Source organism: Gopherus evgoodei, chromosome 15 (assembly GCF_007399415.2).
Source record: "Gopherus evgoodei ecotype Sinaloan lineage chromosome 15, rGopEvg1_v1.p, whole genome shotgun sequence".
In the NCBI taxonomy this organism is placed as follows: Eukaryota; Metazoa; Chordata; order Testudines; family Testudinidae; genus Gopherus; species Gopherus evgoodei.
This window is the reverse complement of record NC_044336.1, coordinates 8477324-8491383: the sequence shown is the minus strand read 5'-3', so window position 1 is coordinate 8491383 and position 14060 is coordinate 8477324. Positions and strand designations below refer to the sequence as shown.

The 14060-nt window shown below is 44.7% G+C and overlaps 1 protein-coding gene across 1 annotated transcript in view; it reads left to right on the top strand.

Annotated features, from left to right (window-relative positions):
• HS3ST3B1 (heparan sulfate-glucosamine 3-sulfotransferase 3B1) overlaps nucleotides 1-11398 on the top strand; it is a 44908-nt gene extending 33510 nt beyond the window's left edge. The window contains exon 2 of the mRNA XM_030534956.1: nucleotides 6691-11398. Coding sequence (XP_030390816.1) covers nucleotides 6691-7309 — 619 coding nt within the window. The 3' untranslated portion in view covers nucleotides 7310-11398. The remainder of the gene's footprint in view (nucleotides 1-6690) is intronic.
• The last annotated feature ends 2662 nt before the right edge of the window (nucleotides 11399-14060 follow it).

The following is a 14060-nucleotide window of genomic DNA, read 5'->3' as shown; positions in this document are numbered from 1 at the left end:
CCTGCAGTGTAGACAGGCAAATGAATCTGGATTACAGGCCTGAACCTGAACTGAATGTTGTTGAAGCCCAAAATAATTTGCTGATTCTCTCTATTTTTTATTTCCCTTTGGCCTCGGTCTCTTCCTTCCAGGGAACAGCTGGAGGAGAAGTCTGGAAATACAGCACAAAAAGGTCATTCTCATTCATTTACAGCTCTCTGAGCTGAAGCGGGGAGAGCTGTAAATTTTGCAAGAGAGCGTGATTTCCTGCCCAGTCTTACAGGCTCAAGAGGTTTAGATAAGCCTCCAGGCATTTAGACCCAGATTCTCACAGGTAGCTAGGGACCTAACTCCCATTGTACTAAATGGTAATTAGGCACCTAAATACCTTTTGAAGATCTGAGCCATTCATGCTTATCCAAATAATATTTAAATAGTTCTCTTCATCTTCAAACTACTCAAAATACAACCCTGTCTCATCTCACCCCTCTACCTCCATGAGACAGGCATTATAATCCTTGTTTTGGGAAACTGAGGCACAGAGCAGGGAGGTGATTGACCAAGGTCACCTGGAACAGAGCTGGAATTAGAATACAGAAGTTCTTTTCTCCCAAGCCCATGCTCAAAGCTGTCTCAAGCAGAAGTGTCTGGGGTTGGGTTATATGCTGCTTTCCAATTGGAAGGTCTCCTCTGACAATTGCAGAAGCACATCCCACTTTGTCTACTCCTTCTCCCCTCTCTGACGTGCCCCAATAGGTCTCTGTGCCAGAGGCTTCAGAAAGAGAGGCATAGGAGCAGGAGGAGTTCTGCACCCACTGCAGCTGTCTCGCCCCATTGGCAACCCCAGAAAGGTGCTTAATCAGTTTCCACTCTCATAGCATGTCCGAAATACTGCAGAAAACCTGCCTCGTGCATAATGTGGCTTTGTGGATAGAAACCTACACAGGCAGGAAAACAATATTTGTACAGTGTAAATATGACATGGGAGATGATCAGCCAGAAATAGTGGGCTAAAATGAAATGCTCATCTCAGACTTTGCCAGAGGTGAATACAATCTCTATGGACATATGCAGGAGGGGAGGAGACACTCTTAAAGCTAAAATCTGCCATGCTGTGGATGTTTGTGATACACTTCCAGATCAGATTCCTGATAATAAGGGCTGGTCTACACTACGGGGAAAATCTATCTCAGATACGCAACTTCAGCTGCGTGAATAACGTAGCTGAAGTAGAAGTATCTAAGATCGAATTACTCACTGTCCTCACGGCGCGGGATCGATGTCCGCGGCTCCGCGTGTCGACTCCACAACTCTGTTCGGGTTGGTGGAGTTCCGAAATCGATATAAGCACGTTCGGGGATCGATTGCTACCTGCCGATATGGCGGGTAGTGAAGGCGTAGCCTAAGAACCACTTGGGCGATAATTGTATTGGATAGAATTCGTGCCACATGTTTCGCAAACGGCTCTGCATGCTGCCTAGATTCAGAAATGTTTTTTCTAGTCAGGTTTAGCTTTCCACCCATCCTCCTCGACCCCAACACACCCAACTTTCTTACATTTATGGTTTGTTTTCCCTCCTCCCAGGGAATAGGCGCAGGAAGGATCACTACACCAGCCCTGACATGCTTCTGTTCCATCGGTACAGCTATTCAGTCACATACCCCCTTGCTACCCTCGGGAAAAGCTTTTGTCTCTCTTGCAAACGTAGGTCTCTTGTACCTGCCGACTCGATACAAACAAATAACAGCTCAACAGTTTGTAAACCTTCCCTCTTCCACCCACCCCCTCCCACTGACAATAGCCTCTCTGGATATTCTTTATTGAGAAGTGTCAGATTAGTTCAGAGTCCCTTTGTGCGGACAAAAAGCTGCCACGAAGGGCATTATGCATCGGGGATTGGATTACCACGTGGCCACCTGTCATTGCGACTTCGTAAATGTATCTCTTTCCGTCTTTCAGATTGGAAGAATCTGTGTTTTAAAATGCTGCCATTTCAGCAGAGGGTGTTTTTTTGTTTTGTTTTAAACATTTATGTGCATTTGCTTTATTAATAAAGATTGGGGCCTACAAAGGGCCTGGGGATTAGAGCGGTTAGGCTCTCTTTATTCATTCTTACATTAATCTAAGTGGTTAATAGGTAAAGTAGGCCAATCCATCTTGAGGGTAAGCCCATCACTTCGCCTACGATGGGTGAAGCTTTGCTGAACAAATATTCATTACAGGAAAAGCTTTTTTAATTCTATCTTCCCTGACATGTTAAGAGCTCGGAGTTAGGTGCTCTGCTCTGCCTGTGGAAAATTGATCTCTCTGCTCACACAGCCACTTCATGGCTTTGCCAAGACTCTTTTCCATGGAAGCTTTAAGGGCCAAATCCTTGGTTGGTGTCAGTTGCCATAGATCCACTGAAGTCAATGGACCTATTCAACCTTCTACCAGCTGAGAGTCTGGCCCAGTGTGCTGTGGTGTTTGTATGAGGGGTGGCTGGGAACTGCCAAGGGTGGGGTTTGTTAGCTTTCCGAAAGCATCGGGCACCCAAACCTTGCCCAACCAAAGAGTATGGGAGAGGTTGTCAAGGGTGTAAAAGGGTATTAAGGTTGCCAATGGCTAACTCCCCTTTCATTATCTCCCCCTGTGTTAACAGTTTATCAGGAGCAACACCCATTTGCACAAAACAGAGCAGATTGAAGCTACCCAGATCTTTAACTTGGATGTACATCTTCTGCAGGTCAAGGCAGGACCCTATAGTCTCCAAGAGCTGCACCTGTGTATTAGAAATGAGGAGTAGTCGTAGAATACATTACAGAGCCATCCGGGCAGCACGTTATCCTCTTTAGCCTTTATGCACAGCAGATCAGCAATAATGGGGCAAAGTTAGATTCCCCTTCTTTCATCCTGATGGGTTGCAGCCTGCCAACACGTGTCCGCTACAGCAGTTCTTCTGACCACTGTCTCTTCTTCTGATTATCTTATCTCCAATGATGCTTCTCCCCTGATTTAGTTTGCTCTTGCTGCTCCTGCAGCTCTGGGATCAGTCCCTTTCAGAGTGACTAGGCTGTACAACTTGGGCCAACTCCTACTTGCACCAAAGCCAACAAGAGTTTCCTTGTGGACTTCAGTGTGTGTAGGGATTGGTCCCTTAATGCCATGATGAAACCAGTTTGCCCTTTGTATATACCCATGAATCAGATGGTGGCTCACCTCAGAATCATCATGATCTATTATTAGTTAAGCTAGGTATCAACAAGCATTAGCTACTTCTCCACCTGTGTAAATCTCAGGCCATCTGGTAAACCTGTAGTCCTGTGACTTTGATGCTTCCCCTGTTTAGTCTCAAGCAAGCCAACTACTCTCCTGTTTAGGAAAGCATGGAAGACCCGTATGTAGATCTCTGCTAGAGATGGGCCAGAACATCAAAGTTGGACCTGGATACAGATCTTAATTTTCCTAAAGCATGAGGCTGTTTTAATCCAATGTTCAAACCCATCTTAGTCTCAACAGGCTTCATTGTCCATCAAATGCCATTGTTCTTTTTGCTTTGTATGCTGCCTTTTAAAACAAGGCAGACCCTGTGAGACAATCTCTGTGATTCTGTTGGTGGTCTTGGGACACTACCAGTATACAACAGAGTGTCAGCGCATAGTGGGAAAGCTTTGCTTTGGAACTAGATCCTGGTGGCACTTTCAACAACTCTAATGCATGTTGAGAGGGTCTTTATTCTTACTCTTCTTTGCCTGGAATACCTTCTGAAAAGCTTGACAATCACATTTCTCTCTCTACCAGTTTTATTCTTCTTCACTGGCAAAGAACAGACTTTGGGTTTTTTACATGCAGAGAAAGGCACATTGTGAATCTGTTTGGCTGCTGCTATTGTACCTGTGCCAGCACTTCATCAGGGAAGTTCATAGCTCTAGAAACACCATCTTTCTACAAAATGCCACTTCAGATCCAGTAGGGGGAGCCCAGACAACTTTGCTTTAAAACTCTCTTGAGCTAATCATGTAAGGAACTGAGCACCCTCAGCTCACTCTGAAGCCAACAGGAGCTAAAGTGTGTCAGCAGCACTTCACATGAATTCTGGTTCTGGCCAGTTGTGGCTCTTTTGTAAGTCTATTGGGAGGTGGATGTACATCTGTAAAGGTAGAAGGCCACTAGACCATGAGATTTGATTCTTCTCCCAGTGAATCCCTCTTTTCCAGTATCCCAAAGGCCTGTGGATTTAATTGCTGTACCTGCCAGAGGCGATTTATTAGTTATTTATTTTTGGATTTTTACAAAGCATAATGGAGCATTTGTCCAGTGTTGTTGGTGCCCTGGATGTTCTTTTAGAAAACTAAATAAACACTCCTGTCACTTCCTCTCTGATTGGATCAACTGACTGAGCAACACCATAAGTATAATACAAATAGATTCCTTCTACTTCCTCCTCCTGTGCAATCCAAGAGTTCTACACACCACCACTGCCCAGCCCTTCCTAGATTTGCAGAGTTTAAGGCCAGCAAGGACCATTAGATCATCTAGTCTGTCCTCCTTATAACACCGGCCCTTAAATTTCACCCAGTTACTCTGTGTTGAGCCCAATAACTTGCTTGGCTAAAGCATCTCTTCCAGAAAAGCATCCAGTCTTGAAGACAGCAAGAGATGGAGGCTACTTATCTCCTCCAGGGAGAAAAAGCAGGCCTTCTACCATGCCTTGAAGGCTAATGAGCTCTGGCTCTCTCAAACCTGAGGAGGAAGGGAGTTCCCAAGGTCCAGCACACTAACAGAGTCCTCTTTCTGCTTCCAAAGTGGCTTCAACGTAGGCATCTCCGCCAACCGCAGCTGCTGCAGTAGGTCATGGGGGTGAACCATCTCCTAGATAGGTAGCTCCCAGGCCAGTAGGGGCTTCATAAGTCAAAACCAATATCTTAAGCCGGGAGACAGCCAGCACAGGCTATGGAGATCAGGTTCAGTTTTCTCAAAAAAACCCAGACACTGGTGAACAAGTGGCCTGTCAAATTCAGCCTCAGCTCTGGTGAGATTCAGTAGTTGTTCGCTGGGCCATTATTGGCCTGCTATGTTTTGCGATTGGCTTAGGAAACAGACCTTTTGTGGGATTCGCCAGTTGGAGAGCAGCTTCTCCTGAAAATCCCTCTTCTACCTGGCAGAGTGGTTTTTTGGAGACTCACTCACCCTGGGAATTTGATAGAGCAGTACAGGTTCCATCTGGCACCAGTGATCAGGCATGGCATGCGATGAGTAAAAAGCACTGCACCTATATGAAGCATGTGGAGTTAGGCCTTGCTGTGGATGAAACGCAAGGGCCTGGGAGAGGTGAAATCCACTTCCACTGGTGGCTTGCATGATCGAACACGACATCCATTTAAATATGGATCTGACAGCATTTCCACTGGCCTGCCCCATCATTGCCCTACATGCTGACCTATGGAAAGCTGGCACGGAAACGTTTCCCACAGCACCCAGTAACGGCAAAGACGAGCTGCCCTCCCACAGAGGTTTTGCCTCTTGCCACTTTGCACAGACCTACTGTGGGCTTAAGTGGCATGGGTTTTCTGGAGTGCGCCTAAGCAAATCTTGCCTATGAGGAAAGAGGAGCACATAGATGTGAAAACATTTGGCATGTTAAATTACAGAGCCCCAGTGCTCCTTCCTTATGATGTTTCAATATGTTTGAGCTTAGTGGGTGGAATGTCTAAGAGGTATGTGGGATACTGCCTTTTGAAGAGATCTGTTTTTTCACTTGTATTTTCTATTAGTAGGACACAAGTTACAGTGGATTTGATACATGGCATCAAGGAGTTAAGTATTCTAGGAATGGGTATAATTTATACAAACAATTACTAGCCAAAGCGCACAGAAGCTATTGTCCTAGGCTAAGGATTTTCTTGCTATTATACATTCACATTACGTGATATTAAAACACAAGGCTCAAGTTTTTCCCTTGGGTTCATGATCATGGCTCCCACTGAAGTCAACAGGAGTTGATGATGTTTTTTATTATTTGGGTATTGTGGACCAGGACCCTGTTGTGTTAGGTGCTGTACAAGTATTATAGGAGACAATCGTGCACTTTCAGGGGGTCTAGAGGAAAAGAGAATTGAGACTTCAAAAGGCCTCTTCCCCTGAGTACACATGGTGGACCTGATGTTGACAAGTCAGTGTGCAGTTGTTTGTTCAACTTGCTGCATTGCACGCAATTGTACATGCTTTATGCTTCACAAGGAAGCTGTGGTCTCTCTTGTGATGCACACTAGAAAACTTCCCAGTGTAGTGTTACAAAAGAGATGAGCAATGGGTTTCCCATTAGAAATTAAGCCCAGTAACCTTTACAAAAGCAAAGTAATAGGGAAATAGGATTTTCCTTTGGGCCAGGCAATCTGCATAGCACCCAAGGGTGAATGATTCCTTTTCTCTGTGCTTTAGCTTTTTCTGATGAATATATTTCAATTCCATTTTGCTGAACTGATGTAGTTTCAAGGCTGCAGCTAATTCACACCCCATGGATGTGGACTAGCCTCTTTAAAGCAAGCCAAACACAGAGCATGAATCACTACTGTGGTATAATTGCCAGGAGTCTAACCTCGTGCCTGAATACTTTATGTATTTGCAAGTCACGCAAATAGGACTTATGCTGGTAGCAGGGCCCATAAAGGTTGCATTGCAAGGGATGAGTTATCCTGCTGTCCTAACCACTGCATTTGTTTTCTTGGCAGAGACCTGATGCCCAGAACCCTGGATGGGCAGATCACCATGGAGAAAACTCCCAGCTACTTTGTCACTAAGGAAGCACCTGCTCGAATCTCCGCCATGTCGAAGGGCACCAAGCTCATCGTGGTGGTGCGGGATCCCGTGACCCGAGCCATCTCTGATTACACGCAGACTCTCTCAAAGAAGCCTGATATCCCCACCTTTGAGAGCCTGACCTTCAAAAACAGGACTACAGGCCTGATTGACACCTCGTGGAGCGCCATCCAGATCGGCATCTACGCCAAGCACCTGGAGAACTGGCTCCTCTACTTCCCCATCGGGCAGATCCTCTTCGTCAGCGGGGAGAGGCTGATCAGCGACCCTGCTGGGGAGCTGGGCAGGGTCCAGGACTTTCTGGGCCTTAAGAGGATCATCACGGACAAACACTTCTACTTCAACAAAACCAAGGGCTTCCCCTGCCTGAAGAAAGCTGAAGGCAGCAGCAAACCCCACTGCCTGGGGAAAACGAAAGGCAGGACCCACCCCAATATAGACAGAGAGGTGGTGCAGAGACTGCGGGAGTTCTACAGGCCTTTCAACATGAAATTCTACCAGATGACTGGGCATGACTTCGGCTGGGACTGAGGCTGGCACAACAGCGTCTCCTTGTAATTACCCCATTGTGCAGCTTGCTTCTATAAAGATGTGTGTATGTAAAATGTACAGAAATCTATTTTATAATAATTTATTTTTAATTTTTAAGTAATTAATTCACTAAGCTGCCTAACCACACTGTCTAGAATATTAGCCCCTAACCTTTTTTTTTTAAACATTCCATGGTGTTTAATTCTAATATTGGTCTTTTTATTTTGTCTGGTTTGTAAGTTTCCATTTACTGAGAGGAAATTAGTATTAAAAAGGAAGGGGCGGGGGGGGAAAAGCACAATTTTATTTTCGTTACGGGTATTACGCATTTATAAACATTTACTTGTCATCTTCTAACTCCCTAGTATCTGTTCCCCTACCTTTTGCATGAGAGAGGTTCCTTCCTGCCTTCTGAATAACAGTAGGGGAGGGAGAGGCTGTGCTGCTTTTTAAAGCTCAGATGCTTATGCCCAACACAGCAGCTGCTTTACAGAGACGTTATAATGTGCAAAATCCGTCAGTATCCACACTCCCCAGCCATACTGCTGCTGGGAGACTTCTGCTTGCTTCTGTTTCACCAAGTGTTGCTTGGTGCATAAGGTGCTCCTTTGGAAAAGAGCAAAAGGAGCACCTGTGGCATGAGATTTTGCTGTAAGGAGGAGCAGTCTTATTACTCTGGTGTTTTTTGTTTTGTTTTGTTTTTTAAACAAGGAGAATCTCCCCCTACTGGCCCAAACAGGTTTCCTGGGTGGGGACTCTATGCATTTTTTAAAACTTTATTATTCTTATTAAAGATGTGAAATGCTTAGTGCTGGGTGTAACTATGCCGTAGTAAATGCACTTCAGCTCCTACATGCATACACTCACCTTGTACGGAACCCATTTTAAAACGCACTAGAGTTGAACGTGCAGGCAAAGCATCTGCTTTGACACACCAAAGAAATCAATAGAACCACAGGAGCCATTAGCAAAAGCCAGGGTATGAGTCTGTCACTGATTTAGTGTCCCCCCAAGGCGTGGGTAGGGGACATAGTGAGTCCATGCACAGCTGGGGATCTGAGGTAGGTCACCAGTGCAATGACTGTGTGGGGATGGGTGAGTGGGGGGCTTCAGCCTTATTCCCCTTGTATGTTGTCTTGTCCACCTTACATTTTGGTCTAATACTTCATCAAGAATCTCTGTCCAGAACAGGCCTCTACCTGGAATTGGGAGGGGATGTTACCAGGCAGGATTCAGATGAATCTGTAGAACTACTTAGGGACACTTGCATAGTACTTGCCTGCATCTACTGCCCCTGGTCTCTCATTTCACATGTAGTACGTTCACCCTAAATACTTGGAAAATAAGACCCTGAATCACACAGGGCTCTGTTATTAGTCCAGACTGCTCTTTACTCAGAGGTGTAACCGTTGATCATTTAAATACATAAGCAAGGATGGGACAACCAATTAAAATAAGAACCCAACGTTTTGCCTGTAGTTTGAACCAAACACTTTTTGAGGAGCTGAGCTGTTCAGAGGAGCGTTTCTGCTCCCTGAAGTTTCTGCTGTCAGGCCAGGAGTGGAACCATTAATGTTGACCCACCCCCCAGAATAGCTATTCTTGCAGAATTTACTGCCCTTGGCAGAAGCTAGCAGTGAGTGAATCAATCTGATTCTCACTAGAGTTCTGGCCAAATTTTGTAGGCTTTGGTGGTATGGATAATCTCCACAAACTTTGGGTGTCTGTCCTCACCGCCTGAGGTTCACCCATCTCAAATGGACATCTTAGTGACCAGGGTAACTGCAGAAAATCCCAATCCTAATTCCCATTGAATTTAATTAAAGCAGGGCCATACCATTGTTTCAGGGCAACTACAGGGTACACAAGGCTAGTTTTGACTTCAGTTTAACCCTGAATATAGATTAAACAAGCTATTAATTGCACCTTTCATACAGTGTGCAGGAATGTCTATAAATACCATGTAGTGGGAGCAGCAAGGTATTTCCTAAATAAACCTTATGATGTTACTGTGTAAGTAAACAAGCAGTATATGTGCAATGTAATAAAATGCTAGACAACTGCATGTATAATGCTGCAGCAACAGCAAATGGGTAAAAGATACATGATTTATGTTGATATATTGGTGACACATATGAAACCAACGTATCTTAGCCCCAGGCTGAAGACGCCAGTGGCCACCCCCTATCAGCAACCCCTCCATTATAATACCAGATTACTAAACAATACCCAGCTATGGTGGTGGTGGTCATATAACATTCCTCAGATGTTGCTTTTACTTTAACAGCCTCCTTGCTCTTGTTTGTCCGATACAGCTGTCCACTACAGCTGCTTAATGATGGACGTGCAGATACAATAACTTTCCTTCTGAACCATTCAGTTAACAGGCCCATGTTGCTCTCGCTGGGTCCAGCTCTGATCTCACTTACACGAATGGTACTGAGAGCAGAAGCCAGCCCTCTGTCTCTGTAACAAAGAGGTTTGCAGTAAAATGCTGCTCCTTGAAATGTGGATGGATCTGCACCCATTGCAAACCCCAGGAGTGCTTAGTTTAACCTAATGACTAACAGGGAATTTTAACTTGTTTACGAGAGCAGTGTAATGTCATGGCAAGTAAAGGTAGATACAGAGTCAAAAGGTTCCCCTGTCCCAGCTCTCTTATTTATCAGTGCCACTGGGAAATGTGGGGGGAGGGGGCCATACCCAGGTCAGTGGGAGAGGAGAAAGACTGGTATATGAGAGCACTCTCAAATCCCTTTGCACTGTCAAGCTCTATAATGACGACAGTCTAATTTCAGTCAGTTTTGGAGCATAGTGCAACCTTTGATTTGGTTTTTCCTCCGAGCTTTTCCCACTCCAAGGAAAGGTGAATCTCGCCTGTGAAACAGTATTGTTTTGCCATAGGCAGTTCCATCAGCCAAACAACACATTAGCCAATACTGTGAAAAGCCACAATAGAGAGTGTGGCATCTTCATTACTGTAGTGCAGAGTGAGCCCTGGGTTGCAAAACTGAGATGAAAACTCAAGGGGCATTTGGATGTGTGTATGTTTTGGGCCCAGTCTTTCGCCATGGACTGCAGGTCTTGGGGTCCACCTCTACTACTAGCATATTCAATTTACCATAAGGGCCTGCTAGCTTGAGGGTCTTGAATGATTGCAGAAAAAAGCTTTAGATCTTGTAAAGCAGCATCCTAGGACACTAGTTGTTATAGAACATGAATCCTGGCATCTTCCTAATGCAGAACTTATGCAGTGTGTTGAATTACGCTTTGCACTCTGGTGGCCCTGCACGGCCACTCTCCAGCTGTTCACTTAGCTGTCATGAAACCAGGATCACTTTCTGGTGAAGTGACAACATTGTCCAACCATGTGATCCCATTTCTTCCAGTACTTGGCAAACTTCAGGTATTTATCACTTTGCCATTTCTTCCTTTCACCTCTGTTTCCTTAGGTTGGTTTTTTTAAATATATATACTGGAGGATTTAGGTGTCCTGATCTCTCTGTATATTGTTTTCTTTGTAACAATTTTTGATCTCCTGATGCCTTTCTGAACTGTACAAAATTCACCAGGCTATTGGCTTAGTTGGTATAATCAAACCTTGGTACTGAATGGTTTCATGAGGCAACCATGTTGGATTATAGATTTATATGGTGTTTGATTCTCTGAATACCTTAAGCAAATTGCTAATCCTGGCTGAACAGCCTTTGTAATGAAGTTTATATGAGACCAATTAATATAAAAGGCCTTACCTAAGCAATATGGCAACCAAGATTGGATTCCCTGTAGTATGCATCTGGGTTGCTAATAATGGACACAATGCTATCAACGTGTTTTGTTTTCTTCAAGAAGGATAAACCGTTAAACTCAGAGGTGTAGTTAGATTTTCTTTTTTCACATTGTAACATTAATTTATGGCTGAGTTTCATTCAGCCCTGTATTCAGAAGTGCAGTACAGATATTAGCGATGTGTTGTCTGTAACATGGTACTATAGAATAGCCAATTTGTTTTTAAAAGAATTAAAAAAATGTAAATCAAGTATTTTGTGGTATGTACAACACAAATTAATTTTACACAGAGAAAGATGTTTCTAGGAAAATGAAATTCTGATAATTCATACTATTTCTTTGTATGAACAAATAAAATATATTTTACCAAATCATAGACACGCTCGTTTTCATTGTAACCTGTGGAGGTGGATAAAGGACATCATGTTCCATGCTTATTTTGGTAGCATTTGGGGTTGCATTCTGCCACCGGATATTTGTAAACAGCTCCCATTAGTGTCAGTGGAGGCTGCATGTGTGAATATAGTCCTTAATTCAGCACTGAAGCATGTGCTTAAGTCTCAATTAAGTAATCATATGCTTAAGTGCCTTTCCTGAACAGGACTGCGTTCCTGAACTTGGGGGCCTTATTGAATAGGGATGGGCTGCCATGGGGTAAGCATGTTCTTAAGTGCTTTGTTGAAGCACAGCCACAAGGGCTGATCAAACTCTCATTAAAATCAGTGAGATGAATTGACTGTTGACTTCAGTGATGCAGAATTAAGCGTTGAGGGCCTGATCCTGCAGAGGTTGTGGGCCCTTAGCATTTCAATGGGAGGTGAGGGTGCTCAGCACCTTGCAGGAGACCATCATAAGACAGTTTGTCCCTCTTGCCAGTAGATTGAGTGCCTTGAGTTACAGAAATACATTCTCACTAGGGATAGAGGAGACCTTGGCTGGTAATACGTAGTCAGTATGAAGAGACAGCAACTCAGGAACATCAACGATGTAATTAACATAGTGAATTTAGCATCTGATGCTACTGTCATTATAGTCAATGGGAGTTGCATCAGGTGTAAAATTCACTATATAGTAGAACCTCAGAGTTACGAACACCAGAGTTACGAACTGACCATTTGGAACTGGGAATACGCAATCAGGCAGCAACACAGCCAAGAAACAAACCAAAAAAACCCAACCAAATACAGTACAGTACTGTGTTAAATATAAACTACTTTAAAAAAAAACAGCATTTTCTTCTGCATAGCAAAGTTTCAAAGTTGTATTAAGTCAATGTTCAGTTGTAAACTTTTGAAAGAACAACCATGATGTTTTGCTCAGCATTATGAACACTTCAGAGTTATGAACAGCCCCCATTCCTGAGGTGTTTGTAACTCTGAGGTTCTACTGTATTCATTGCATCGCTGATGTTCCTTAGATGCTGTTCTGTGTCAATGGGAGTTTTGTCCTTGACTGCACTGGAACAGGACCCAGTCCTTAGTGTTAGTAGACTTGCTGTATTAAGGGAAGTAGAAAGTAAAGTCGTCTATTTCAGTGTTTCCCAAATGGTGTATCTTGACTCACCTGGGGGGCTAGGCCTGGCTCCCTACTCTGGGCATTGCAACAGGGTTGCAGTGCCACTCGTGTTTGGCTGTGCCACCCATCCATGGTGACCATGTGTGCTAGGTCACAATGCCTGGAGCAGAGAGCCGAGACCAGCCCCATCAGACAGGTGCTGCTGCAGTAGGATGAGTGCAGGGCAGGCTGACTCTCCAAACACCCTTGCATGGGCCTCCCCTTCGCACCAGGCCAGGATTAGGGTTGCAGTGCTGGGAGAGGGGGTACTGCTGCGGGTGGTTGGTGCCCTTTTAGCAGGGTGAGGAGGAGAAGGATGCTGGCCTATGACCCCTCGCCATGGATCTGCACCCTGGGTGAGTTGCAAAACAAAATGCAGTTGGTGGGTTGCCTTAGTAAAATGTTTGGGAACCACTGTTCTATTTAACCAGGACCGTGAACACCATGGGCTCAATCAATGCAAGCTGCTCCTGCATGGTCCGACTGCTAGCAGCATCGACAAAACAGCTGAGGCCCCATGGCCCAGATCCTCGCTTCCATTGAAAGTAATGGGGGTGAGGCTCCAGGCCCACGTCCATTTAGTCCCTGACATCTTTGTAGAGGGCAGTTGTGACAGCAGTTTTGTGACATGAGGGCTTGTCTACTAGGAACTGGACAGAGCCCCAGGGCTTGTCTACACTATAGGTTATGTCGGTATAACTCATGTCACTCAGTGTGTGATTAAACCACTCCCCTAAGCGACGTAAGTTACACCAGCTTAAGTGCTGGTGTGGACAGTGCTATGTTGGCAGGAGAGCTTCTCCTACCAACATAACACCCACCTGTTGCTATTTATTATGCAGACGGCAGAGAAAGTCTTCACCGCATGCACTATAGTGATGCAGCTGCATTGGTGCCACTGTAGCACTTCTAGGGTAGATGAACCCCCACCAACTACAATTTCCAATGCCAACCTAACTCTCTTGTTGGGTCTTCCTTTCTCCTGGGGGAAAAGATGGCAAACAGGACTGCCTCTCTAAGGAGAACTAAACTAAGACAAGACATCTCTAAACACAGGTGACCTTTGGTGATAACCCTCCCACCAACAGGGGATCCCAGGTGCTGGTTAATAAGCTGATATGGAAAGATCTGCCTAGATCCTCAAAAGTATTTAAGTGTCTATCTCCTAATGATGTCAGTGGGAAATAGGTGCCTAAATAGCTTGAGGATCTAGGTCTCTCTCCCTGTTTGAAAAGGGCCTTCAAGGTTTTGCAGCTCAGCATGGCATCCTTTCATTAAATGGAATGAGGAGACCAAGGGAAAGACTAAATGCAAGGAGAGGCAAGCTCCTAAGAGAGGTGTGTTAAAGGAATTTCCCAAAAGATAGGGTGGCCAGAGGGTGCTGATAAAGAAAACAAGGCTCAGAAAC